General features: G+C 46.3%; 1 protein-coding gene across 2 annotated transcripts in view; it reads right to left on the bottom strand.

The window, feature by feature from the left end:
* The window catches only part of LOC119967165, a 157311-nt gene that overhangs the window by 81216 nt on the left and 48640 nt on the right, over positions 1–27455 (bottom strand). The window contains exons 7-8 of one of the 2 annotated variants that reach the window (XM_038799328.1): positions 16638–16798; positions 8204–8350 (exon numbers count right to left, since the gene is read on the bottom strand). In XM_038799328.1, the coding sequence (XP_038655256.1) occupies positions 8204–8350; positions 16638–16798 (308 nt within the window). Of the gene's footprint in view, positions 1–8203; positions 8351–8531; positions 8687–16637; positions 16799–27455 lie in introns of those variants that run through there. The other variant, XM_038799329.1, reaches the window with a different exon arrangement.

Raw genomic sequence — 27455 nt, 5'->3', positions numbered from 1 at the left:
GGGTTACCCCTATCTCTGGATCTGTAAAGATTTAATTACCTGCAAATGCTTGCATTCTAAGCTTTGTCTGGCATCTTTGAATTTGTCAATACTGTATAGATGTTTCTGGAACATACCTCTTAATTCACCTGAGGAAGGAGCAGTGCTCCGAAAGCTAGTGTTTGAAACAAACATGTTGGACTTTAACCTGGTGTTGTAAGACTTCTGACTCTGCTCACCCCAGTCCAACGCCGGCATCTCCACATCAGTACTTTTCTTTGTTCTTTGTACTTCCCCTTGGGTACGGACACTAGACAGGCCTGCTTTTTCTTTTATAAATTTAGATTACCCAATTATTTTTTCCAATTAAGGGGCAATTTAGCGTGTCCAATCCACCTACTCTGCACATTTTTGGGTTGTGGGGGCGAAACCCACGCAGACACGGGGAGAATGTGCAAACTCCACACGGACAGTGACCCAGAGCCGGGATCGAACCTGGGACCTCAGCACTGTGAGGCAGTTGTGCTAACCACTAGGCCACCGTGCTGCCCTTAGACCGGCCTGCTTAAGCTTTGCTGTTGATTAGTGACCTCGATATAATTTGGGGCAGAATGGATGCTCGCCCGTGTACTACCTCTACTCTTCATTGCATAATTACTGCGCCACTGCTCTTCTCTCCTGCTAGACTTTCCTCAAATCCCATGGTGGTGGTCTCCTCCCTTTGGATTAATAAACAGACTTGGAAACAGTTTGGCAGCACTTTAAGCTTTTTTTCTGTCGTCTTTAGCCCCTATTTGTAACAATCACCTCTTCTTACCTTCAGGATTGACCCTTCAGGCAGCACAGTAGTACATTGGTTAGCACTGTTGCTTCACAGCACCAGGGACCCAGGTTCGATTCGCGGCTTGGGTCACTGTCTGTGCAGAGTCTGCACATTCTCCCCGAGTCTGTGTGGCTTTTTTCTGGATGCACCGGTTTCCTCCACAAGTCCCACGGAAGACGTGCTGTTAGTTGAATTGGACATTCTGAATTCTCCCTCTGTGTACCCGAAGAGGTACCGGAATGTGGTGACTAGGGCTTTTCACAGTAACTTCATTGCAGTGTTAATGTAGGGCCTACATGCAATGATATTAAAGATTATCATGATCATTCATTTAAATCTTGGAAAACAAAGGGACTTGGGCATTTTGGGGACCTCTGTATAGAAGGGAGATTTACCAGTTTTCGGGAGCTGGTGACAAATTTCAATTGCCATACTCTAGCCTCTTTCATTATTTCAGATTTGTGACTTTTCCTGTAATGCTTTTTTTTCCTCCTTTCCCTTGGCCCCGCCCTCGTCCTTGCTGAAGAAGGTTTATTCCTTGGCTCAATCCAGTGAGGGTTCTATCTTCAAACTATATTCTCTCATCGGATCCCGTCCCATTGGTTGGGGTCAGGGCGAGATGGGAGAGGGAGCTGGGTCCTGTGCTTACTGATGAGGCTTGGGCTTGGACGGAAGGATCTCTACACGGTCAACTCCATCCCCTCTTGTGCCCGGTTGAGTTTGATTCAGTTCAAGGCGTTACATAGGCAGCACGGTAGCCTTGTGGATAGCACAGTTGCTTCACCGCTCCAGGGTCCCAGGTTCGATTCCCGGCTTGGGTCACTGTCTGTGCGGAGTCTGCACATCCTCCCAGTGTGTGCGCGGGTTTCCTCCGGGTGCTCCGGTTTCCTCCCACAGTCCAAAGATGTGCGGGTTAGGTGGATTGGCCATGATAAATTGCCCCTTAGTGCCCAAAATTGCCCTTAGTGTTGGGTGGGGTTACTGGGTTATGGGGATAGGGAGGAGGTGTTGACCTCAGGTAGGGTGCTCATGCCAAGAGCCGGTGCAGTCTCGATGGGCCGAATGGCCTCCTTCCTGCACTGTAAATTCTATGATAATCTATGATAGGACGCACTTGACCAAGGATAGAATGTGTGGATTTTTCCAAACATGGAAAACAGGTATGATTGTTGTTCACTTGCCCCAGCTAACCACGCACATGTTTTGGTCCCGCCCCAAAATTGCCAGCTTCTGGGTTTCCTTCTTCAACACTATATCAGAGGTTCTTCAGGTGTTCTGGAGCTGTGTCCATTCGTATCCATATTTGGGTCTCAGACTTATCGGTGTTTCACTCTGGGGTAGGGGATGACATTGTCATCATTACCTCAGTGTAGCCCGGAGGTGAATATTGTTTAGCTGGAGGTCTCCTATCCCACCCAGTGCTTCTGCATGGCTGGGAAATTTTATGAATTCCTGCACTTTGAATTCATAGAATGTACAGTGCAGAAGGAGGCCATTCGGCCCATCGAGTCTGCAACGGCCCTTGGAAAGAGCCCCTTCTTAGCCCACACCTCCACCCTATCCCAGTAACTCCATCTAACATTTTGACACGAAGCGCAATTTAGCATAGCCAATCCACCTAACTTGCACATTGTTGGACTGTGGGAGAAAACCGGAGCACCCAGAGGAAACCCACACAGATATGAGGATACGTGCAAACTCCGCACAGACAGCAACCCAAGCGGGGAATCTAACCTGGGACCCTGGAGCTGTGAAGCAACAGAGCTAACCACTGAGCCGTGCCGCCCACAAAAAAATAGAAAAAATTAAATACACCATCGGGGGTCGGTGCGGAAGTTCTTCCTTAGGGAGTAACCTTTATTTCCTTTTTAAGGATCTAGATGCCGTCAGCTGTTTGGGGGTTTAGTTATAGTGATTAGGTTTTAGCTTGTGTTTTTTATTGGGAATGTTTGTAGCTTTTTGACTTTGTACCCATACATCTCTATTGGTTGATTGTGGGTATCGGAGCATCGCAACGGGCTTCCTCAAAAGCTCAGTACACTTGAAAGGGTTTCAAATCCCCTGACAGTCTTTGAAATGCAAAACTTCCATTCAGTTTCACACGGGAATGAATGTCTTTAAGATAGATGAGTTCTTGATTAATAAGGGATCAAAACGAAGGCAGGAGAATGGGGGGTGAGAAACCATTACCGCCATGATCGAAGAATGGCGGCATAGACCTGGTGGGCCGAATGGCCTAATTCAGCTCCTATGTCTTATGGCATGTTTAATTTGTGTTAAAGATAATTTTGTAAATCAGAGGTAGTGACTGGAGTGGCAAGTGTTTCTTAATCAAATAGATACAATAAGAAACTTGGGCGTTTAATTTTAGTGGATCCTATTTTTAAAATCTTTCTTACGGTTTTTCTGCAGTGCTGAATTCAATTATCCCTTTAAGCCAGGTAACCACAGTGATCTAATGAGCATTAAGTCATCCATCAAATTTGCGGAGAACAAAAAAATGGATGACAGAATTTAAAATAGTAACTTATGGACAAACTTTATCAGTAGTAAGACGAAGATGTACTGCATTTCTAAACACTATAATAATAATAAATTGGCTTATTGTCCAAGTAGCTTCAATTAAGTTAAAGCACTCATATCTCTTCAACTGTACTACAGGTGTTGCCTTATCTTCCGACTCTTTTCCTATGAATTCATCTGCTCCCACCCTCTCTCGTTCTACTCCTTTTCTCATCACCCAAACTTAAATCATTCTACATTCACCCAGTTCCTTCAGATGGGTCATTCCTTCAGTATTTAAAAATCCTGGGATTGAATTTCGCTGTCTTTGCCTGACGTTCATCTCACACTTGAGCCTTAAAAACTTTGCAAACAATGAAAATTCAGAAAGCTCGGTTTTGTAAATGGGAGCGACTGTCGGGTGTCTAAAGCTCTATCTGCTTCAGGCACTAAGCCAGCTTTCGTGGAGAGTCTTGTGACCTCAGTCACCACCGTAGGTCAGAACTGACATGTGCCTCCATGGGTGATAGGATATGGAGAGCCCCCACAAATAATCAGAGCTGCTTGCCACCCAGGTCCACTCACGACTTTGACTTTAAAATTCTCATTCTCCTGTTCAAATTCCTCATTAGGCTCAATCCTCATTCGGCTCAAGCTGGTTTAGCACACTGGGCTAAATTGCTGGCTTTGAAAGTTCAATTCCCGTACAGCCTCCCCGAACAGGCGCCGGAATGTGGCGACTAGGGGCTTTCCCACAGTAAACTTTATTTGAAGCCTACTTGTGACAAAAGCGATTTTCATTTCATTTTTCAATCCCTATCACCCGTTCTAGACCTACATCCTTTCAGGAAAATCTGTGTTTCCTCCAACTATGGCTTTTTGTGTATCCTCCACTTTCTTCAGTCAGACATGAGCTGTGTCTTCAGTCATTTAGGAATTCCTTCCCTAGCCTTTCTCTGCTCCTTTCCTTTAAGATGCTCCATAGGACCCACCGTTTTGGCCAAAACCCATACTCACTTGTCTTAATGTCTCATTATTTGGCTCAGTGTCAAGTTTTCTCTAACTAATGCTCCTCTGAAGTAACCTGGGTCAATTTACTACATTAAAGGCACTGAATAAAAGAAGCTGTTATTGCTGTGTTATCATCTTCAATACCAAAGGCTAACGAAAGCAAATCTGTTCAAACCGACAGTGTTCACTAGTAGTTTTAGTAGCGCAAATGTACCAATTTGGGAAAGATAAAGAAAGAAAAGAAAAATCAGTGAAGTCAATCACGTTGATTATTTTTCATCCAAACCTACACACGTGATGGAGGGGTCACCTTGGTCACAACAGATGCGGCAAATTTGATTTTGCCTGACAAACGCAAACAAAAATGCAAGCCACAATTACATCTAGTGCCACTATTCTCAGTGTGAAAACCTTGTTCATTTCTGGAGGGTAAACCTGACTCATCTGAGCCCAGACATTTATGTTGGTATGAAATGTCTCTCATACTCTAGAGGGCCACTGTTAGTTTATTTGAAATACTTTCTACTGATAATTTCCTTAAAAGCCACTGGCTGCTGTGTCACATAAGGGGTCACTATGATCTCATCATACTGCAAGCAAACTGTTCATTCATTGCCCTTTGTTTTTCTTGCAAACTAATGGAAACATTAAGTATGAAAAATTGAAGCATCTCAGCTCGCAGAAGGGGAAGATTACCCAGCAAGCATAAAGGAAGCCTCATTAACATAAGTCAAACTAAACTGCAGTTCATAGAAAATTAGACATGAAGGTTGTAAAGAATCAACTTGCCTAAAATAGTCCGACGGGAACATTTAACTGCACAATTACACTGAACTATAAAGTCCGGACTTGCTAAGTAAAGGTTCCATTCACATTTATCAACATTTATTAAATGCCAAGTGGTGACCTAATTCAAAAAACTTGTCATATCTTTTGTATTTTTAATGCTAAATATTTTTCTCCAGGGCAAATGTTTCCGGTCACTTTCCCTGATGAATCTTAGATCCGCTATAATTCAGAACGCACCTTTGTCTGCTCACAGATGGTTAAATAACAGCAACACACAATGAAACCAAAGACCTTTCCCCATATCATTACATGACCTCGCCTTTCTCTGAAGGCAGTAGATTAGATGATCACTTTTGCTTGAATGAAGACAAAAACTTCAACAAGTGATCTTATTTACTGATGATTCTTCTTATTTCCACTTCCATAGCAACTATTCCATTGATATCTTGACTGGTCTTCTATCTGCCACCCTGCATAAACGAGATGTCATCCCAAACTCTCCTGCCCTTATCTCAACTCACATCAAGTCCCTTTCTTCCAACACATCTGAGCTCATTGACCTAAATTGGTTCTCCGGTCTGACCTCTCCAGCCCAACAACCCTTCAAGAACTCTAAACAGCCCTTCAGGAACTCCAATTCTAGCCTCTTCTGCATCCTTGATTTATTTCAAGCCACTCACTGAAAGCTGTGCCTTCAGTTGTCCAGACCTTAAACTGTGAAATTCCCCTTCCCGAAACTCCCCACCGATGTCCTTTTTTATCTTTTGATGGGATGAGAGTGCCATCAGCAGTTGCTACTCATCCTGACTTGCCCATGAACAAAGTGACTTTCTGAGGGCACTTATGTGTTAACTTCATGCTGTGGGTCTGGAGTCACATGTAGGCCAGATTGCATACGGTGACAGATTCATTGCCTAAAGGACAATATTGAACCAGATGGATTTGAATGATAATTGATGATGATTGTTATGGCTTCACCACAAGCTTTACATCCCAGATTTGTATTCATTGAATTTGAACGCAGCAGACATGATGGAATTTGAACTCATGTCCCCCAGAGCATAGCCTGAGTCTTTGGATTATGAGTCCAGTGACATTACCTACACCACCTTCTCCTCCTCGAACACACTCCTTAAAACCTCTTTGACAAAAACAATGACTATTTCTGACAAATTGTTTGCTGTGACGTTCTCTGGAGCATTTACTAAGTTAACGGTGTCGTAGTCAATATTTTCCCCGCTTCTGTACTGTGATAGAAAAATGCAAACATGATTCATTAGGTAAGCAAAAATGAACTTTATTTACAAATTAGAACTGACTGCTAGCAGTATGGCTGAGACTTGAAGTCGGAAGGCAGTCAAGTACAAACTGCTGCGTCCGTCCCAAGTCTGCGATATTACAGAAGAATAAGGCAATTTTTATACATGATAGGATCAAGATAACATGAATATAGCTTGGTCAGGAATTTGATCGAAAGTAAAACATAAGTAATAATCGTTACCAATGGCGTCACCTTGCTGACCTTTAGGGGACTGGAGTCCTCGTATCATTATCTTGTCTTTGTTTTAAGAAATGGACAATTTGTTTACGTACAGGAAGAGACAGTTTTTCAGCTTGGTATGTATTGAGACTGCTTCTAGTCTCATGACGAACACGCCTTATCCTAGAATTTCAGAGTCACCCGGTACTCAGGTCAAGTTGACCTCAGCTGTTTGTATCTGTGTATTTTGTATCTGTGCCTTAGGTTATGTGAAATCAGTTTAAATTCAATTGTACCAAGAAGACTTGACTAGTTCTCCCATCATGCCATTATTTGCTTCACACAATACCGCAACGGCACTGTACAAATGATAATGAAATAGGTATTTTCCTACGGCCTTGATATATAGAGAATGATACTGACCTGAAATAGTCCAAATCTAACATTTTCTATGAATAGTCCAGATGTAACATAATAATAATAATATAATAATCTTTATTTGTGTCACAAGTAGGCTTACATTAACACTGCAATGAAGTTACTGTGAAAAATCCCCTGGGTCGCCACACTCCAACCCCTGTTCGGGTACAAGGAGGGAGAATTCAGAATATCCAATTCACCTAACTTATATTAGTTCTAAGTAAATCTCGAACCATGCATTTATTTCTAAAACCTCATTCTAGCCTAGCACAGAATATTCAACTCCCAAGTAAACCCTGTAATTCCACTTCTTTTTTCGAGTACCCAATTCTTTTTTTTTCCAATTAAGGGTCAATCCACCTAACCTGCACAGCGTTTTGGGTTGTGGGGGTGAGACCCACGCAGACACGGGGAGAATGTGCAAACTCCACATGGACAGTGACCTGGGGCCGGGATCAAACCTGAGCCCTCAGCACCGTGAGGCAGGACTGCTAAACACAGCACCACCGTGCCATCCAGCCCTGAAATTTCTGGATGCAGTTGCACAGTCTGCGATCAAGTCAATCCAAAAACTGTCAGCATGGTTTTGTTAAGGGGAGATCATGTCTGACCAATCCGATTGAATTTTTCGAAGAGGTGACCAGGTGTGTAGAAGAAGGCAATGCATTGGACATAGTCTACTTCGGCTTCAGCAAGGCTTCTGATTCTGATGGTCCCATTTGGGAGACTGATAGCCCATGGGATTCAGGTGAATTTAGCAAATTGGATCCAGAATCGGCCGAGTGGCAGGAAGCAGAGGGTGATGGTTGAAGGTGTTTTTCTGACTGGAAGTCTGTGTCCAGTGGGATCCAACAGGGATCATTGTTGGGGCCATTGCTGTCTGTAGTTAATGTAAATGAATTAGACATGAATATAGGAGGATTGATCAATAAGTTTGTGGATGATTCGCAACAGTGCTAACCACCCCATTCAGGATCCACAAGAACGGCAGGGTCAGTTTTCTCAAGAGGCACCATTTGTCTGATTGGTTGCTTGACCCCACTTCTCAACAAGAATAGGTTTGCTAGTCTTTCAGTTAAATGTCAGAAGCCGTCTCCCATTGGTTTGAAGCAGTGCTTGAACAGTCACTCCTCACGGACTTTCACATGCAAATACCTCACATCCACACGCAAACAACACTGAGCCATTCGAACACTTACCTTTCATCCTTGTCTTGCACGTCACCAAACGCCTGCTGAAACTGGGCAGTCCCAGCCATGGCCAAAAACCAGGGGTCAGATTTTGGGTCCCTGAGCTTCTCCAGGATCTCCTCGCACTTTCTCAGCAGCTCATCAATTCCCAGATCCCTACAGGAGGAAAAAGGGCAGATTGCAGAATTTTTAATCAAAACCCAGTGCAGAATAAGAATGACCCATTGTTCAAGCGAGCAGGACCCAAACTAATAAATTATATCACTTGCTGAAAGTCTTGAGCTGGAGCTTTTAGAAACAGATCAGTCAATATCAACTGATAAACATTATCACCTACCCCTGCACTCTAGGATTTGAACAAGACCTAACAGTCAAGGTTATTCCCAGTGTCTGCTCCATATAGTCCAGATCTGTACAGCCACTCTTCTTAGTGTTGGAATTTGTTCCTTCCGATTTGACTTCTTCTTAGAACACAAAGTAAAACCCTTGGAAGATAGGTTAAATAAGAAAGCCAAAATGGTTGGGTTTTGGGGAGGAGAGATGAGAAACAAAGCATTGCATACACGATGTTATGGATTCACTTGCAATTGTTGGATTTGCATAATAAATCTGTTTATTAAATCACGCTGTGAATTTTCACAGTCTGTCAGATCTCTCAGCACTGGTAACCACAAACTGTACACACAGAAGCTTAAATTGATACAATTGCTGGAAAGTTACTATTCAGAACTTGGTTTATTGGCTGCCTGGCTGTCCCTGCGGGCTGAGTTACGTCAACCTTCCTGCGTCAAGATAAAATGGCAACTGGAGGTATTTAAATTTACGACTTCAGCATTACTGTCTCTGGAGCTCCTGGGGTGGTTGGAAGGGGGTGGGAAGCAGGGGTGGAGAGGTGGGGCAGAAAGATGGGTCATTGAGTCTCTGGAAGCAGTAGCATTAGGGTCAGTTCTTTGCTCCTTGCCTCGTGAAAATAGTACGGGGGAGGGAATAAGATCTGATCTATCCCGCTCACCATCCTCCCTCTGTGGCATCTTAACTCTGCCGACTTTAAAGTTGGGTGATGCTCCCACCGCAGGCAAGGGAGCGCTCAATTAAATGTAAACCACAACAGCCTACTAACATGACTTTTTGCGAAGAGGAAGGCCCAGTGGTGTGGAAGCCACCAGAAAAGCGACTGGGATACATCAGTTTCCAAAACAGATTAAGATAATATTTTTGAGCCACCTTCCCTTACCCTAGCCCCCAGTTTCTCTCCCTCCCCCCCCTGCACTGGATTTGTTTTGTAAACTAACTGCTAGCCCCCAGCACTTAATTTCTACCATTCCTTCAGATACCAAGGCGGCGACACCCACCTCATTTCCAGCTTTCACCTGCTGGCCATGACATCACTTCCCCCGGCTTCAAGCAAGGCACTGATTTCAACTATTAAATTAAAATCTCTTGAATTAAATGAAAATAAATTGGTGACTGTTAAATTAAAATCAGGTGATCTTTCCCCCTTCATAACAACCTGATGCAGTCGACTAAAGGCCTCTCACGCAGAGTTCCCCTTTAAAATCGGGGCCATTGTCTCAGTTACTTCACAACACCATCATTGCATCCTAAAAACATCAACAAAAATCAACAATGCCCAAGGTAAAGCACAATGCATACTTGGGAGGATTATGGAAGTACTACAGGCCCTCATTAACACATATCACTACTCGGGGAAGGGGGGGCAGGGTAAGGAGAACAGTGTCAACAATTCACTCAACGAGCTGCATTTTTTAAACCACTAAGTACTTTGTATAGAAATCACAAAAGGTGACAAAGTTCACCTACTCACCACTTAAATACACCATTGTTTCTTCCCGATACACAAGATACATTACTCCAAGATACATTACTCCAAGATACATTACTCCAAGATACATTACGGGTGCAATTTAACCACCTTGATACGCAGGCGCAGATCTGGGCGCACCAGTTAAATAGCGGGAAAGGCCAAAATTGAGATTCTCACCAGGAGGATATCAGTTTGCTATCTTACCGGTCCGCTCCCGATGGAGAGTTCCTTGACAAAGGGCCATCTGGACTCGAAAAGTTAGCTGTTTTATCTCCCTACAGATGCTGCCAGACCTGCTGAGACTTTCCAGCATTTTCTTTTTGGTTTTGATTCCAGCATCCGCAGTAATTTGCTTTTATTGGAAGTCAAATGCAACAGCTCACCGGGAAATAACCGGCTCCCCAGTGAGAAGTTACGCAGGTGTCATTTAGTACAGCTTTTAAAAACATGAAGCTGGCGCAATGACTGCTATGGGAAGTGAGGTGGTGAGTAGCCATTTCCATTTTCCGTACTCATGTGTGTGGAATTTGGCTATAACTTTCTGCTCGGCGATTCTGCGCGTGTACCACCATTACACGTGAGAACACCACCCACCAGGTACGCGGTACATACTTGTGTGACTCGGTCAACGTTGTCTACCGCATATGCTGCAGGAAAGGATGTCCCGAAGCGTGGTACATTGGTAAGACCATGCAGACGCTGCGACAATGGATGAATGAGCATCACGCAGGAATGTTCCCTGCCAGTCGAGGAACACTTCAGCAGCCAAGAGCATTCAGCCTCTGATCTTCGGGTATGCGTTCTCCAAGGCAGCCTTCAGGACGCGCGGCAATGCAGAATCGCCGAACAGAAACTGACAGCCAAGTTCCGCACACGAGTACGGCCTCAACTGGGACCTTGAATTCATGTCGCATTACATTCACCCCCCCCCACCATCTGGCCTCGGCTTGCAAAATCCTACCAGCTGTCCTGGCTTGAGACAATTCACACCTCTTTAACCTGTGATTATCCCTCTCTCCAGTTGCTCCGTCTGGACCTGTAGACTTAATTACCTGCAAAGACTCGGATTCAAAGTATCGTCTTACATCATTGACTTTGACTATATGTTTCTGGAACCCACCTCTTCATTCACCCCAGGAAGGAGCAGTGCTCTGAAAGCTAGTGATTCGAAACAAACCTGTTGGACTTGATTAATAAGGGGATATGGGGTTATGGGGAGAAGGCAGGAGAATGGGGATGGGAAAATATCAGCCATGATTGAATGGCGGAGCAGGTTCGATGGACCAAGTGGCCTTATTCTGCTCCTATGTCTTATGGTCTTTTGGATTTTAACCTGGTGTTGTAAGATAGGTAGAGAAACAGGTAGTGTTGAGCTAGCAGGAAAACTTCAGAAGGACCTGGACTGGCTAGGAGAGTGGGCAAAGAAGTAGCAGATGGAATACAATATGGAAAAGTGTGAGATAATGCACTTTGATAGGAAGAATAGAGACACAGATTATTTTCTAAATGGAGAAAAGTTTAGGAAATCAGAAGCACAAAGGAACTTGGGAGTTCAAGATTCTCTTTAAGGTTAACGTGCAGGTTCAGCCGGCAGTTAAGAAGGCAAATGCAAAGTTAGCATTCATGTTGAGAGGGCTAGAATACAAGACCAGGGATGTACGTCAGAGGCTATATAAGGCTCTGGTCAGACCCCATTTGGAATATTGTGAGCAGTTTTGAGCCCTGTATCGAAGGAAGGATGTGCTGGCCTTGGAAAGGGTCCAGAGGAGGTTCACAAGAATGATCCCTGGAATGAAAGGCTGGTCATAGGGGCGGTTGAGGACTCTGGGTCTGTATTCGATGCAGTTCAGAAGGATGAGGGGGGATCTCATTGAAACTTACAGGATACTGCGAGGGCTGGATAGAGTGGACGTGGAGAAAATGTTTTCACGAGTCGGGGAAACTAGAATCCGAGAGCACAGCCTCAGACTGAACGGACGATCCTTTAAAACAGAGATGAGGAGGAATTTCTTCAGCCAGAGGGTGTTGAATCTGTGGAACTCTTTGCCGCCGAAGGCTGTGGAGGCCAAATCACTGAGTGTCTTTAAGACAGAGATAGATAGGTTCTGGATTAATAAGGGGATCAGAGGTTATGGGAAGAAGGCAGGAGAATGGGGATGAGAAACATAACAGTCATAATTGAATGGCAGAGCAGACTCGATGGGACGAATGACCCAATTCTGCTCCTGTGTCTTATGGGAGTGAGTGGTGAGGAGGAGTCTAAAAGCAGCTCCACCTTGTTAGTGGCGAGAGGCTGATACGCGAGTCTGGCGAATCAGACAGCAAGGCAGCCAGGAAAGGCGAGAAACTGGTGGGGGCTCATTTCTGGCACTAAGAGCCATTAAATATGGGCCGCGATCTCACCAACATGTCCGTCGAGAAACATCCCGCCAATCCCGCCCAAAAATCACACTTGGAAATGTTTCCGTTAAATCGTGCCCTAACTACAAACTCGGTAAGAATATTACACTAATCTTAGCGATTTAATGCCACGTGCCAATCTTCTGCTTCACTTGGAGGACTTTTATGTTTGTATATGGAGAAGAATTCTGAGCAAAGCAGTCACTTGTTTTCTTGACGATGTATACATTGTATCTCTTACTGATAGAGCCGCCAGTGTCTTTCAGAAAGACATCATGAAGTGTTTTCTCAGCATGTCCAGGACACACAGTACTTCGTAATCTTACACTAACACTGCAATGAAGTTACTGTGAAAATCCCCTAGTCGCCACACTCGGTTGTCTGAACGGGTACACTGAGGGAGAATTCAGAATGTCCAATTCACCTAACAAGCACGTCTTTTGGGACTCGTGGTCGGAAGCCGGAGCACCCGGAGGAAACCCACACAGACACGGGGAGGACATGCAGACTCCGCACAGACAGTGACCCAAGCCGGGAATCGAACCTGGGACCCTGGAGCTGTGAAGCAACAGTGCTAACCACAGTGTTGCCATACCGCCCACGGTATTTAAGATATTTGGTTTATTCTGTGGACCTTGTGGTATTTATGGTTGTTTCATAATATATTTGTATTTGTTACATAATACAGTGTAGGATTTGTAAATCGAGTGGGAATTCAGTCTGAGTGGAGCAACTGCAAATTTGGCAAAGGACGATTTTCAACTTCAAGAGACATACTCCATTAATATCAATGATGTGCAAATAAGCTTGAAGAGCAAAATTTACACCTTGAAATTCAAACAGGAATGCAAGTCCACTAGGCGTTCAATTAAATATTCTGGTTTGACAACATGCAGGGACCACTAACTGTCTCTAATGTGGCTCACAGACGCACTGGTAATGTCTGGATGCTAGAAATTTGAAATAAAATCAAAGTGCTGGAAATACACAGACAATCAGGCAACGTCAGTGGATGTGAGCAAAGGTCCTCACGACAGAAAACGCCCCACGTGTAACATTCAAAGCTCCATTTCACACAAGTGACCAAGCCATTCGAAGAAGGAGTTGTTGCTGATGTGCCCCCACCCACTCTACCCACAGACAGGTTTAGGATCACAAGATCATAAGAAATAGGAGGAGACGAGTATTCAGCCTCTCGAGCCTGTTCCATCGTTCGATACGATCATGGCTAATCTGATTGTGGCCCCAAGTACCACTCTTCTGCCCGTCCCCCGCTATCCTCAACTCCCTTGTACATCAAATCCGCCAAAACCCAGCCTTGAATATATTCAATGACCCAGGCTCCAATGGTCTTTGGGGAAGGGAATTCCAAAGAAGGAATTAGACCACTTATTTTAAACAGTGTGCATTCATTCTAGATCCCCCACGAGAGGAATTATCAGGCTGGATTTTACAGGGTACCATATTCCCTGCCGCTCCCAACACAAAGGTGTTAACCCACATTTCACACTGCATCGGCCAGCAGCTCGGCAAGTGGTGGCTACTGCTGGGATGACGGCCAGTGTCTGAAAAGAGGTGATGGTCTGCCAGGGAATGGGGTTTCAATGCCCCCCCCCCCCAGCCTCCCACCCCGCCCAAAGCTGGTGTCCTCCTCCTCCACCTCACCTGCAGCAGCCCGCACAGTAAAAGCTGTGACTGGGCCTTCCCCAGCCCTGGGTGGCGGCATGGTAGCACCGTGGTTAGCACTGTTGCTTCACAGTGTCAGGGTCCCAGGTTCGATTCCCGGCTTGGGTCACTGTCTGTGCGGAGTCTGGACGTTCTCCCGGTGTCTGCGCGAGTTTCCTCCGGGTGCTCTGGTTTCCTCCCACAAGTCCCGGAGGACATGCCGTTAGGTGAATTAGACATTGAATTCTCCCTCAGTGTACCCGAACAGGCACCAGAGTGTGGCGACTAGGGGATTTTCACAGTAGCTTCATTGCAGTGTTAATGTAGGCCTACTTGTGACAATAAAGATTGTTAATTATTAAATTTAAATTTAAATTAAACAGTGACGGGTGGAGTGACAGGTTTCCAATAAGCCCAAGGGTTGGCGGGCTGTCAGGTGCCTCACCCACTCACTTCAAAGTGGAAGACAGGTTGAGGGTGGGCGGGAACATGGTGGGATGGCCACACCTTTATTTTAAAACCATCCCCCACCTTAAAATACATCAGCAGGGGTGCCTTGAAATCAGCTCATCCTTTCAGCATCTACCCTGTAAGCCCCTTAGAATCTTAAGATTCAATAAGACTGCCTCGTATTCTTCTAAATTCTAATAGGTATTAGCCCTATAATCTCAACCTTTCCCCATTAGACAAACAGGGGAGTTGGGAGTCATCAGAGTGTCAATCATCCCAGTCCCAGGACATTACTGTATGGGTTCCTCAGGATCGTGTCCTAGGTACAAACATCCTCAATTCCATCAAAGACCTTCCTTATAAGGTCAGTAGTGCTGATGACTGCACAATATTCAGCACCATTCGCAACTCCTCAGATATTCTTTAGTCCATGTCCAAATGCAGCAAGACCTGGACAGTCAGACTTGGACTGATATGTGACAAGCTGCACTTTCACCACAAAAGTATGAGGCAAGGACCATCTCAAACAAGAGAGAATCTAACTACCTCCTCTTGACATTCAATGGCATTACCATTGCTGACTTACCTGTGGCTGAGTCAAAATCTTGGAAAGCCCTTCCTAACAGCACTGTGGATGTACCTACACCACATGGATTGTAATGATTCAAGAAGGCAGCTCATCGCTAACTTGTCAAGGGCAATTAGAGATAGGCAATAAATGCTGGACTAGCCATGGATTCCTGCATCCCATGAACTAAATTCACTTGACCACATTCAACTGTTGTCATGGAATCATAGAATTTACAGTGCAGAAGGAGGTCATTTGGCCCATCGAGTCTGCACCGGCCCTTGGAAAGAGCACCTCATTTAAGCCCACACCTCCAGCTTATCCCCGTAAACCAGTAACCCCACCTAATCTTTTTGGACACCAAGGGGCAATTTACCATGGCCAATCCACCTAATCTGCACTTTGGACTGTGGGAGGAAACCGGAGCACCCGGAGGAAACCCACGCAGACACAGGAAGAACATGCAGACACCGCACAGACAGTGATAGAACATGGAACATACAGTGCAGAAGGAGGCCATTCGGCCAATCGAGTCTGCACCAACCCACTTAAGCCCTCACTTCCATCCTATCCCCGTAACCCAATAACCCCTCCTAACCTTTTTGGTCACTAAAGGCAATTTATCATGACCAATCCACCTAACCTGCACGTCTTTGGACTGTGGGAGGAACCCGGAGCACCCAGAGGAAACCCACGTAGACACGGGGAGAACATGCAGGGAGAACAGACAGTGGCCCAGCTGGGAATCGAACCTGGTACCCTGGCGCTGTGAAGACACAGTGCTATTCACTTGTGCTACCATGCTGATCAATGGATAAAAATAGCCACTTGTCATCTATTCCAATTCACTAACATTGACTTTTGAATGACGCTTATTTGTGTAGAATCACCCCTCTCTCTATACCACGAGGAAGCGCTACAACATATGGGAATAAAATTAACAAGAGTTGCCATTTAGAGCATTGTTAGACCAACGCTTTGAGACCATTGTAAAAAAATGTTTTTCATCCAGGTTAACCAACAGTTGTAACAAAAGCAAGGGAGACAACATCACTTTACAACATTTAGATTGCATGGAAATTTAAAGAGCTATTAGTATCTTCTAATAAAACAATGTTCCTGGAAAAATGAACATTCTATTCAGTGCAGTCGCTATTATTGGTCTCAGAGATTTGTTCTAAATCATTGCTGTCTGCTCTTCTTTGATGTTGCCTCATTCAGATTATGCAAATAGATTGGATACATTTAAGGGAAAGCTCGATAAGTACATGAGGGAGAAGGAAATAGAAGGATATGTTGCTAAAATGGGAGGATATATAGCAAGAACACAGGTATGGTCCTCTTGGGCCGAATGGCCTGCTGTGCTGCAACATCCTTTGCAACTCTACAAATTGAAATCATGCAGAAAAAGGATCGATGTTATTTTGTTTAAACTACTTTATAAAATTACTGGATAATTAAGATTTTCTGAGCAAAAACAATTCTGAATTAACAAGAAGTGAACTGTATAACATAAATCCAACTATTTTGATCACCTCCTCCATGCTGTGTGTAGCTCCTTGATTTGGTCAGAGAACTGCTCCAATTCGTCTGCTTTGACAGGCAATGATTGAAGAGACAGCTGCTGGAGACCAGCTAGACAGCTAGGAAATCTCTGGATCAAGGCATGATATTCATGCATGAAACCATTAATCTCCTGCAAGAAATAACATTTAGAATTAGAAGGCTAAAATAAGACAATTAGAATTAAGATTTGATCATATGTCAAAATTAACAAGATATTTATTAGTTCAAAATTAATATCATTGACATAGGAAACACTTTTCAAAATTACGAATTCACTTATTTCTTTTAGCTCAATTTTACACTAATCATACGAAAGTCTTCTTGTGAAATTTACTTGGGGCCCGATCTAACTGAGTTGTAACAGAGTCCTGTGTTGAGCCCCTTTCGCTGGGAAACATCACGCTATCTAATGGAACTCTGTTGCAATCTGGGGTGCCCACCGAGGCCGCACTTACCTGCTCTGAGGAGCTCTGCTCACGGTGGGGTCCCGATCTCTTGGACCCCCCTCCCAAAGCCTCATCTCATTTACAAGGAGGTCCTCGGGCCCTCCGCACCCCACCTCACGTGGGCACATGAGCAGGGGATCCATGGGCCTGATCCCCGGCGTGGGAAAAATGCCAGCCTGCGGCAGTGCCAGGGTGCCACCCTGCCAAGGGCAGTCACCTGGGGCCTCCGATCCTCTGGGAGATCCTCTCTCCCAAGTGCCATTCAATCTGGTCCTCACTGTGGGGACCAGCAATGAACAGCGCTCGCCTGAGGTCTCCAAGGCGAAGGGGTTAGATCCCAGGGCCTTGGTAGATCAGGCGAGCGTATATTAGAGTCAGACTAGTGGTCTCACTCTAATAGGTAGATTTGTCAAACACTAATCCCACCCACAATAGGCCTGATTCATATCGCAACATCTCGCGAGGTCCGTAAGATCGCAAGAGGCGTGGCTAGCCGGGCTGATCCCAGAGGATGGATCTCCCGGCACCGTGGCTTGTAAATCGCGCCCGTTGTTTCAATTTAATTTGGAAACACATGACCTGAACTGAATTTTAACATCTCTAATCATGCTTTACTTGATGGGGACACCCATCACCGGCACACTCTTTTTGCAGTCACACATCATCCTTACATGGCATATTTTGCTGCTGCTTTATCATTGCTGGATCAAAGCCCTGGAACCTCCTCTCAAATAGCACCGTGGATGCACATTCACCAGACAGACTGCAGCAGCTTAAATAACCACCACCACCTCCAGTCAACTAGGGTTGGACAACAAATTCCAGCCTTGTCAGTGACATCTATATCCACAGGATGTACAATAATTTTTAAAACAAGCTATTGATTTTTAAACAGTGTTGTTAAGATTCAACAACACCCACAAACATCTTCAGCAGTGAAATTCCTCTGGTGGATAATTTTAGCAAAAATCAGTCCATAATTTAGCATTAAATTGACTTTTCAACTATGTTCAGATGCTATTTCACCCACTTTGTATTTCCAATCTCCCATCAGCACTTCAGTTACATAGTAGCACTTGCTGAATATCAGGATTCTGCCAGCTTAAAAAATGTATTCTTCTTATTATCTGAGAGCTGTTGGAGGAGGCATCAGGAAGAGCAGTTATCCATGAAAGTACAGAATGCTGTTTTGGGTCTGCTGTTGCCAAGTTACTAGAATGCCAATGCCAGCCACTGCTGTGGGAGTGAGGAGATCAGAGAGAGAGAGAGAGAGAGATCGAGAGGGCGCAAGATCGAGAGAGACGGGCGGCACAGTGGTTAACACTGTTGCCTATGGCACTGAGGACTTGTGCCTCAGCATCTCGCTGCTAACAAGAGGGAGCTGCTTTTAAATGCTCCCTTAGCACTCAGTCAACTCACAAGCACGGCAGCACACAGATCTGCTCCTCGTTTTAGCAATGCCGACCCTGGCCTGGCAACTGGACGCTGTGGAGACGAGACGGGATACGCTGTTCCCCCGAGGGATTTGGAGGGCCAGCAGCGGGCAGCATGACCAGGAGGACCGCTGTACAATGTCAGAAGAAGATCAACGACCTCCACTGAGCTGCAACTGTAAATTGCCAACTCTCTCCTGTCATCAGTTCCACCTGCCACCCCTCAAATTCCCTAACTCTCCAAATCACTGGCGAACACCTCGCACCCTCCCCATATCCGATCTTCATGTTTGTTCCTCAGTACCCCGGCACCCACCAGCACAACTCCTTCATGACCAGTTGTGGTGCCTACAAATGCCACCTGTCATTGACATCCCCGATCCATCAAGTGTCCCGCTTGCAATGCCCTCTCTTTGTCCCTGAAGGAGAAGATAGCACATAACAGACATGAAAGGGCCAAGATTGGAAGGGGTGGGGGTGGGGGTGGGAAGAAGCGCCCCAGAGATTAGAATCCTTACCTCTTATGAGGAACGGGCTCTGGAGGTCACGGGGTGCCTTGCCCGAGGAGACGGCAGTCACTGACAGCGAGGTTGGCCTGCGCCAGAGAGAGAGGTGAGGATCCACTGCCCCTTCACCCAGATGACCTGTCTCAAGGGAGTTGTTCATGTCAGACAAAATGATCCTTACCTTTCACTAACTACATGTCAATTCTCTCGCAGGATCTCCACCTGATGAGGCCAGGCCATCTGGAGTCCTATGCCACCCCCCCCCCCCCCCTCCTCCTCACCCGCCACCCAAGAGACCACCTTGGAGGAGAGCTTCAAGAAGACCATCATCGAGGTGTCACAGCTATAACCCCCACCTTCCTCCAGCGCAGAGACACAGACCACGGTGGGTGACATTGCTGGACACGTTTCTGGGGCACAATCTGGTGAGCACCACACAGTTGGTCATGCATGTCAGGTGGAGGCAGAAACATCCAAGGGGGGTCAGCAAACAGAGATCTGCTGGATCCAAGGACTCTGCTGGGTCCCAGTCAGATGCCACGTAAGATCAATAAAATTGATGGATCACTGAAGGGGCATGGCATTTGGGGGGTGGGGGGGATGGAAATGTCAAACGTTCACAATTAAAACAGATCACACCTGATACATGTGAAGTCTCTGTCATATTAATCTTCACAGCGGGCCTGCCTTCACCCCCTCCCCTGTTGCCCTCTGCATCCCCCACCCCCACGGCACAGTGGTCCAAGATCAAACGCCCTATATGCAGACCCCGTTCAAAGTTTGGGTGTGAGCGTGCTGTCCGCATAACTACAGGAGTCAGACTTTGCATAAATTGAGGAGCTTTAAGTCTGACTCCTGTAGTTATGTGGACAGCACGCTCACACCCAAACTTTGAATGGGGTCTGCATATGGCATTGGCTCCCATCGAGTGATCATCACCTTCCTGCCTTGTATACAGAACCGCTGACAGTGCCAACAAAAACCCAGAGCCCTGGGGTAATGTTACACAGGAGCTTGGAGGGTAGAATAGGGTAGTTGGGATGGGAGGAGAAGGGGGGGTGGAGAGAGAGGGTGAGCTGATGGACAAATGGACAAAACGTCTTTCAATGAGAATCATACAATCAGGAGGGCCTTCCTGGTCCTCCGGGCATGCCAGACCCATGCTGCCACCTATCCTCCATCTCCACCTGAGGGTCCATCCCAGGCCCTTATACCATCCCCATATGGTCCGCTTCCTCCTCCTCCCCCCTCCTCCAGCATGTTGTCCCACTGCTACGCTAGGTAGCGGAGGGCACAGTAGACCTCCACACCCTCTGGGAGTGTACTGCAGGGCACCACCACAGCGGTCCAGGCACTGGAACCGCATTTTGAGCAGTCCGTGCATTACTCAATGACTGCACAGGTGGCAACATGGGCCTCGTTATATTGGGTCTCTGGCATCTGCACTGGCGTCATTAACCAGGACCTCAGCAGGTATCCCTTATTCCCCCCAAAGCTAACCCGTTTCCTGGGGTGGTCCTTGAAGATGCTGGGGATCTCCAAGTGCCCCAGGATGTATCTTTCATGCACGCTCCCTGGGAAGCGTGCACATAAGTGGATGATCCGGAGGTGGTGGTCCCATACGAGTTGAACATTCAGGGAGTGTAATCCCTTCTTGTTAATGAAGGCCATGCCCTGATGTCCCGGTGCGCACAAGGTAAAATGTATACCATTAATTGCCCCATGGACCTGGAGCATTGCGCCAATAGCGGCGAATCTTGCAGACCAAAGTTGATATAGTCGGCTGCCTGGGCATACAGGTCATCCGTGACCTCACGGATGCACTTGGGGGTCGTAGCTTGGGAAATGCCACACAAGTCCCCGCTCGAGCCCTGGAATTAACCCATTGCATAACGGTTCAGGTCTGCGGTGATCTTCACGGCCACCGGGAACAGGTGTCCTCCACCTCCACTGGTTGCCAAATTTGCAAGAACGTGGCACAGGTACCGCACTGTCTCTTCGTTGAGATGGGTCTCCTGTGGCACAGGCTTTCCATCATTTCCTCGAAAGACCAACCAGTCCACCTTGGGCCATCATTGGCATCCCCTCTGGGAGCCTTCTCGGCCTGAGGGGGTGGCGGTCCTCTGCACATAGGGTGCAGTCTCCAGCATGCGTCAACGCCTCTGCCTTCTCTGGACTCTGGGTGCTTGAGCTGCCAACAGCACCACGAGTCAATCAATGCCATCAATCTTGGCATCTGTAAAGAATTGGAGAAGAAGATAGACCGATAATCAGTTCGCCTTCCGCCCTGGGACCCTCAAATCCCCCACGCCACCCCGTGGGTCCCAGGGCAGAATGTTCTTACATGGCTGAATGTTCCCAGGGCAGAATGTTCTTACATGCCTTCTCTCAGAGTGCCATCCAGTGAGCCAGTTCTGCTGGAAAACCTCGCTCTGCACACTCACCCTAGGATACGGCAGGAGTCCCTAGACCCAGACCCATGCCGGGAACATTAGGGAGACCGTATTCAGGTACCCTCCCCTAATCCACAGACTCACCCTTTGGTGGCGAGGATACCCTCAGTGCTGAGTGTTTGATTGTTGACTGCTGCCTCTGTGATGCTTCTAGAGTTCAGGCAAACTGTACAGGCTTCAAAGTTCGATTGAAATGCAATGCAATAATCATTGTCTGAGACATGTCAAGTGTAAGCACGAGAATGCACGTGGGAGCTGTGAAGTGCTCTCCCAAGTAACAAGGCCAATTACTTTGTGTCTCCTCAGTTCCTCTCAGCAGCCATTGCGCCAGCTTCATGTTTTTAAAAAGGAGTACTAAATGACACCCGTGTGATTTCTCTCTGAGTAACTGGTTCATTCTCAGGAGCCTGTTACATTCAACTTCAATCTCACAAATGGGATGGAAATGAGTGCTAATTAAGGGCAATGATATGCAGGCCATATTTGGGCGTGATCCGGAACTCACCATCGGGAGCGGGTCAGTTAGATGTCAAATTGATTTGCGCCGGGTGTGAATCTTGATTGTGAGCCTTTGCTGCTATTTAACCGGCACACCCAGATACACACCGAGTGCAACGTGGCGGTCAAATCACGCCCACAGCTTATTGTTAATCAGGGCAGAAAGGATGAAAATTGGAAAAGGGCAATAAAAATAACGTCAATAAAAGCTTCACCAAATTAGTGGAAATTAGTTTAAAATGTTATATATTATATTGTGTTGAAATCCAACAGTATATACATGACCAGTGAGTAAAACTCCATTTCACATGTTCCCTATCAAGTTACTCAATGCTGAAAGACATTCAAAAATGTTCAGTAATTCCTTTCAACAGTTCTAGATCTGACGTTCACATTTTTATGAAATCCTAAATGAAGGGAGTAATTCATACTACTGAGATCAAAGAAACTCGATCAGAATGCCAACTGTACAGTGGGAGTCAAATAATTAGCTCGTAGCCTTGAATGAGAATAAAAGTTACCAGGCTCCCGTGGTTAAGTTCATTTGTGAGTAGTTGAGCCATAAAGACCAGATATCCCCAATCCGTGAAGAGTTAGCTAATCTCATCTGAGGCACAAAGAAAGAAAGATAGACTCACATTGTACAGCGCTTTTCATGACTACCTGATCTTTCAAGTGTTTGATAGCCACTTAGGTACTATTGAAGTACAGTCGCTGTTGTAATGTATGAAACGTGGAAGCCAATTTACGCATTGCAAGGTCCAACAAACAACAACGTGATAATGATCAAACAGCCTGGCTCTGTTATATTGATTGGGAGATAAATATCTGCCAGGCACCAGGGATACCTTGCCTGCTCTTTTCATCCAGAAGACAGTGGCTGGGATTCTCCGTTCTGGAGCCTAAGTGCTCTCGCCAGCGGAGAATTGGGACTGGCCTCTGCTGACGCTAGGGGAGGGGCCCAGGTGCAAGTCACACTCCTTAACCATGCAAATATATGCATGGTGGACAGCTCGCCAACTTCCATCAGAATCTAGTATTGGGCTGCCATTTTGGACGGGCTGTCCAATCCAGAGATCCGACGGCAGGCGCCCCACGATGCTAATCCTGCTCCCCCCCCACTGACCAAGGAGGGGCATCCTTCCCCTCTACCACATTAAAAGGAGCTAAGAGGAGTTCCTCTTTTCATTCTGCAGAAAGCACTTAGCTCCTTTCGATGTGGTGGGGAGCTGTCAGTCATAGCAAGAGTGTTTCTAACATTGTGGTTAGTATCAAAGCAGAGTATTTGAGATGCATTTGGGGGGGGGGGGTGGAGAGAGGAAAGAGATATTCAGTCTCCAAGCTCATTAATTGCATGCATATGCATCCTTAACATTGATTTACATGTTCCTACCAGCACGGTGTGCCATGGCTGGTGGCTGGGCAGTGCAGAACCTAGAATCCTGTCACTCTGAGGTGAAAATGCTACCAACTGAGTCACAGCTGACACTAGGAAACAGATGTTAGAGTTGGCCTCCCACCCTGGGTTAGGAAAGAAAATAAAAATGGGCCAAAGTTCCGCTTCTCAATCATGACTGCTACTTGTATACCTGTGTGATTGATGAGGCACGTAAAGCCGTGTGGGGTCAAGCAGACATTCAACGTTAACTATTTCGAATTTTAAAATTTATTCTTTCATGGGATGAGAGCATCACTGACAAGACCAGTATTTGTTGCCTATCCCTAATTGCCCTGGAACTGAGTCATTTCACAGGGCAGTTAAGAATGTAGGCCTGGAGTCGCTTGTAGGCCAGTCCAAGTGAACCGGATAGGTTTTTAGCCATAGTTTCATGGTTACCATTACTTGAGACTAGCTTTGAATTCCAGACTATTAATTGAATGTTGTGGTGGGATTTTGGCCTGGGCCACTGGATTATTAGTCAAGTGATGTTCCGACATCTTCACCAAAGAGTAGGTATTTAAGTAAGGTAATACCTTCGACGTGGAAGGGAAAAATTTAAGACTGCTTTAGAAATAAGAACATCGCCATGGAGAGTACTAAAATGCCACATCTGGTCAACATTACAATATGGATATGAAAGTTGGAATATAAGCAAGACAATGGAAGATAAATTATCGGTAACAGATGTGGGGCGGGTTCTCCAACCCCCCGCCGGGTCGGAGAATCGCCGGGGGATGGGGGGGGGGGGGGACGGATGGCGTGAATCCCGCCCCCGCTGGCTGCCGAATTCTCCAGCGCCGGAGATTCGGCATGGGTGGGAATTGCGCCGCGCTGGTTGGTGGCCGCTCGCAGCAGCCCTACCCCGGCGAATCTCTGACCGGCGGTGGGCCGAAGTCCCGCTCATTCGATGCAGGTCCCGCCGGGTAAACTGGACTAGGTCCCTTACCGGCAGGACCTGGCGGCGCGGGCGGGCTCCGGGGTCCTGGGGGGGCTGCGGGGCGATCTGGCCCCGGGTGATGCCCCCACAGTGGCCTGGCCCGCGCTCGGGTCCCACTGATCCGCGAGCGGGCCTGTGCCATGGGGGCACTCTTTTCCTACGCGCTGGCCGTGTCAGCCTCCGCCATGGCTGACGTGAAGGTGAACACCTCCTACGCTTGCGCGGAGATTACGTCAGCAGCCGCTGACGCTCCCGCGCATGTGCGGACCAGCGCCGGCCGGCGGAGTCCCTTCGGCTTCGGCTGGCGCAGCACCAAAGGCCTTCCTCGCTGGCCTGCGGGGCGCAAACCTCTCCTGCGCCAGCCTAGCCCCTGAAGGTGAGGAGGATTCCGCACCTTTGGGGCAGCCCAATGCCGGAGTGGTCCCCCCTGCCCTGCCAGGTACGGGAGAATTCCGCCCGTGGTTTTTGAGCCATGTGATGAGAATTAATTAGACAACAAACAAGGAAGTAGTTAGGAGAGATAAAGTCGAATCTCTGTTTCTGACTCGTAAAACTAAAGGATGAAGATAGAGAGAGAGAGAGAGAGAGAGAGAGAAAAAAAAAGAGAGAGAGAGACAGAGACAAAGAGAGAGAGAGAGAGCACTCCGAGTAGGTATTCAGAGAGCCCAGTGGGTGGAAGGGATTGAGTAGAGGATGGAGTGTATACAGGAGCTGGAGGGAAGTTGGGCTGCTCAAGGTGAGGGATTTGTATTTGGAGGAAGGGTTGACCAGTCTGGAGGAGTTAAGGGAGAGGCTAGAGCTGCCGAGGGAGAGTGAGTTCAGGTATCTGCAGATTAGGGATTTTGCGCGAATATCTGGAAGGGGTTCCCTAGGGGGCCGGGATACACTCTGCGGGAGCGACTGCTGCTTCCAGATGTGGAAGGGGTGGGAAGAATTGGGGATACACACACAAGCAGCTGGGGGAGCAGAGAGGCGAGCGCGTAGTGAAGATCAAGGACAAATGGGAAGCGGAGTTGGGAGGGGAGATCAATTGGGGAGTATGGAGTGAGGCACTGTGTAGTGTAAACGGGACATCCTCTTGTGCAAGGATGAGCCTGATACAGTTTAATGTGGTGCACAGGGTGCGATGACTCGGGCGAGAATGAGTGGGTTCTTTCCAATGAGTGCGAGAGGTGTGGGCGGGGGCCAGCGAATCGCACATGTTTTGGGGTTATAGAAAATTGGGAAGATTCTGGGCGGGTGTGTTCGTGGTCTTAGCCAGGGTAGTGGAGGAGGGAGCGGACCCGGACCCTTTGGTGGCGATATTTGGGGTTTTAGAGAAGCTGGAGCTCATGGAGAGGAGGAAGGCCGACGTCTTGGCCTTCGCCTCTCTGATTGCACGGTTGTGCATTTTGCTGGAGAGGCAGTCGGCATTGCCACTGGGGATAACGGCTTGGTTGGGTGACCTGTACGTTCCTGCGGTTAGAAAAGATAAAGTATGAGTTAAGGGGGCTCTTCAGGGGAGTTTGAGAAAAGGTGGGGGATGTTTGTGACCGTGTTTGAGGAGCTGTTCATCGCAAGGGGGGGGGGGGGGGGGATGGGGAAAAATCTTTACAGACTGTATAGTTGTTTGTTGGGAAGTATGTTTCCGGGGTGTTTATTTACTACCCTGTTTTGATACATGTTTGTAATAAAATACATTTTTTTAAAAAGATGTTGATCATTATCAAAGACTGAAAATCAGAGCTCCGTGGTCACTGATGTTGCAAAACATGGCACCCGAAGGAAAAGAGGAACAAAGGGTGACCCTAGAACTGAATTCAGTGAATTCCGAAGAGGACAAAAGGAAGAAAATTGGTGGGGACGAAAAAGGAAGGTGACAGAAAATGTAAATACATGGTTTACAAATTGTAAAAAATGCAGAAATGTCTTTATAAAAGCCAATGTGGTGTTCCTTCGCTGATGTATTACAATCTTTGACTTAATGCAAAATACTGCTAGTTTTATTATCAAACAAATGTGCAGAATCAAATCTCTTTTTTTAAACTTTCCAGTATATCATGCTTGTGGGCCATTTTAGTACGAGAGCATTTTATCTTTGTTATGCTGTTTGTATCTTTAGTGGTCTTGTACGGTTCCCAGGTTCAGTCCAAACAAATCATTTCCATTTGGATTCACATTCTTGTAAACGGATAGTAAATCACCCTGACAGCATTAATTTCACCATGTTCTAATTTATGAAAGAATAAAGTGATGCAAGTTACCATGCTATTCATGGAAGCGGCTGCCAGCTTTTTCCATATGGTATTTAGTCATGACAGACAAAAGAAAAGGAATTCGGAAAACAAAATTTCCTCTTGCTTTTTTGATTTCATTATATGCACGCATATTTTTGCATGCTGTATTTAAGGAATGATGAAAATATAGAATTTGTCTGGTCCCATTGTACCAGCATAATCGACTCTAATGAATGGAATTTACTTCTAACTGTTAATTAGGTCATGCTTGCATGAGCTTCTCCTAGGCAACATTGAGTACAGGCTCTCGGTATCAAAACAGGTTACATTCCACAGTGGATAACAAAAAAAAGGGAAAGCTAGATGCTGCCAATCAATCATCCCAATCCTAATTTAACAGCACCAATGTTATTTCCTGTGCACATTAACTTCATATTTCATTGATCACACAACATACAACACTTAAACTAATTGATCTGAATCACATGCATCATTTAACATGCTCTGTATAATTCAGATTACGCCTTCCCATTCAAACAGAAGGGAATTTAACTCTTTCGGCGCTGAATTTCTGATAATTACAATCTTCTGCTTTCTTTCTGTCATTGCTCCATGACGATTTAGAGGGCCTCACGTCTTCCCAATTCATTCAATACAGGAGCTCTCATTGGCTTTGTGACAAGAATCACCTCCGGAACAGGGACTTAGAAATGCCAATTTATCAGCGGGTAGCACTCTCATCTCCAGATTAGAAGGTAGTGGTTTCCAATCCAGGACTGAAGCACAAAAGATGCTAACTTCAGGCCCCATCTGCACTCTCAGTTGGGTGTAAAAAATCCTTGGACATTCATTCAAAG

Source organism: Scyliorhinus canicula, chromosome 6 (genome assembly GCF_902713615.1).
Source record: "Scyliorhinus canicula chromosome 6, sScyCan1.1, whole genome shotgun sequence".
Lineage (NCBI taxonomy): Eukaryota > Metazoa > Chordata > Chondrichthyes > Carcharhiniformes > Scyliorhinidae > Scyliorhinus > Scyliorhinus canicula.
The sequence above is the reverse complement of the archived record's forward strand: the minus strand, read 5'-3'. Positions and strand labels throughout refer to the sequence as shown.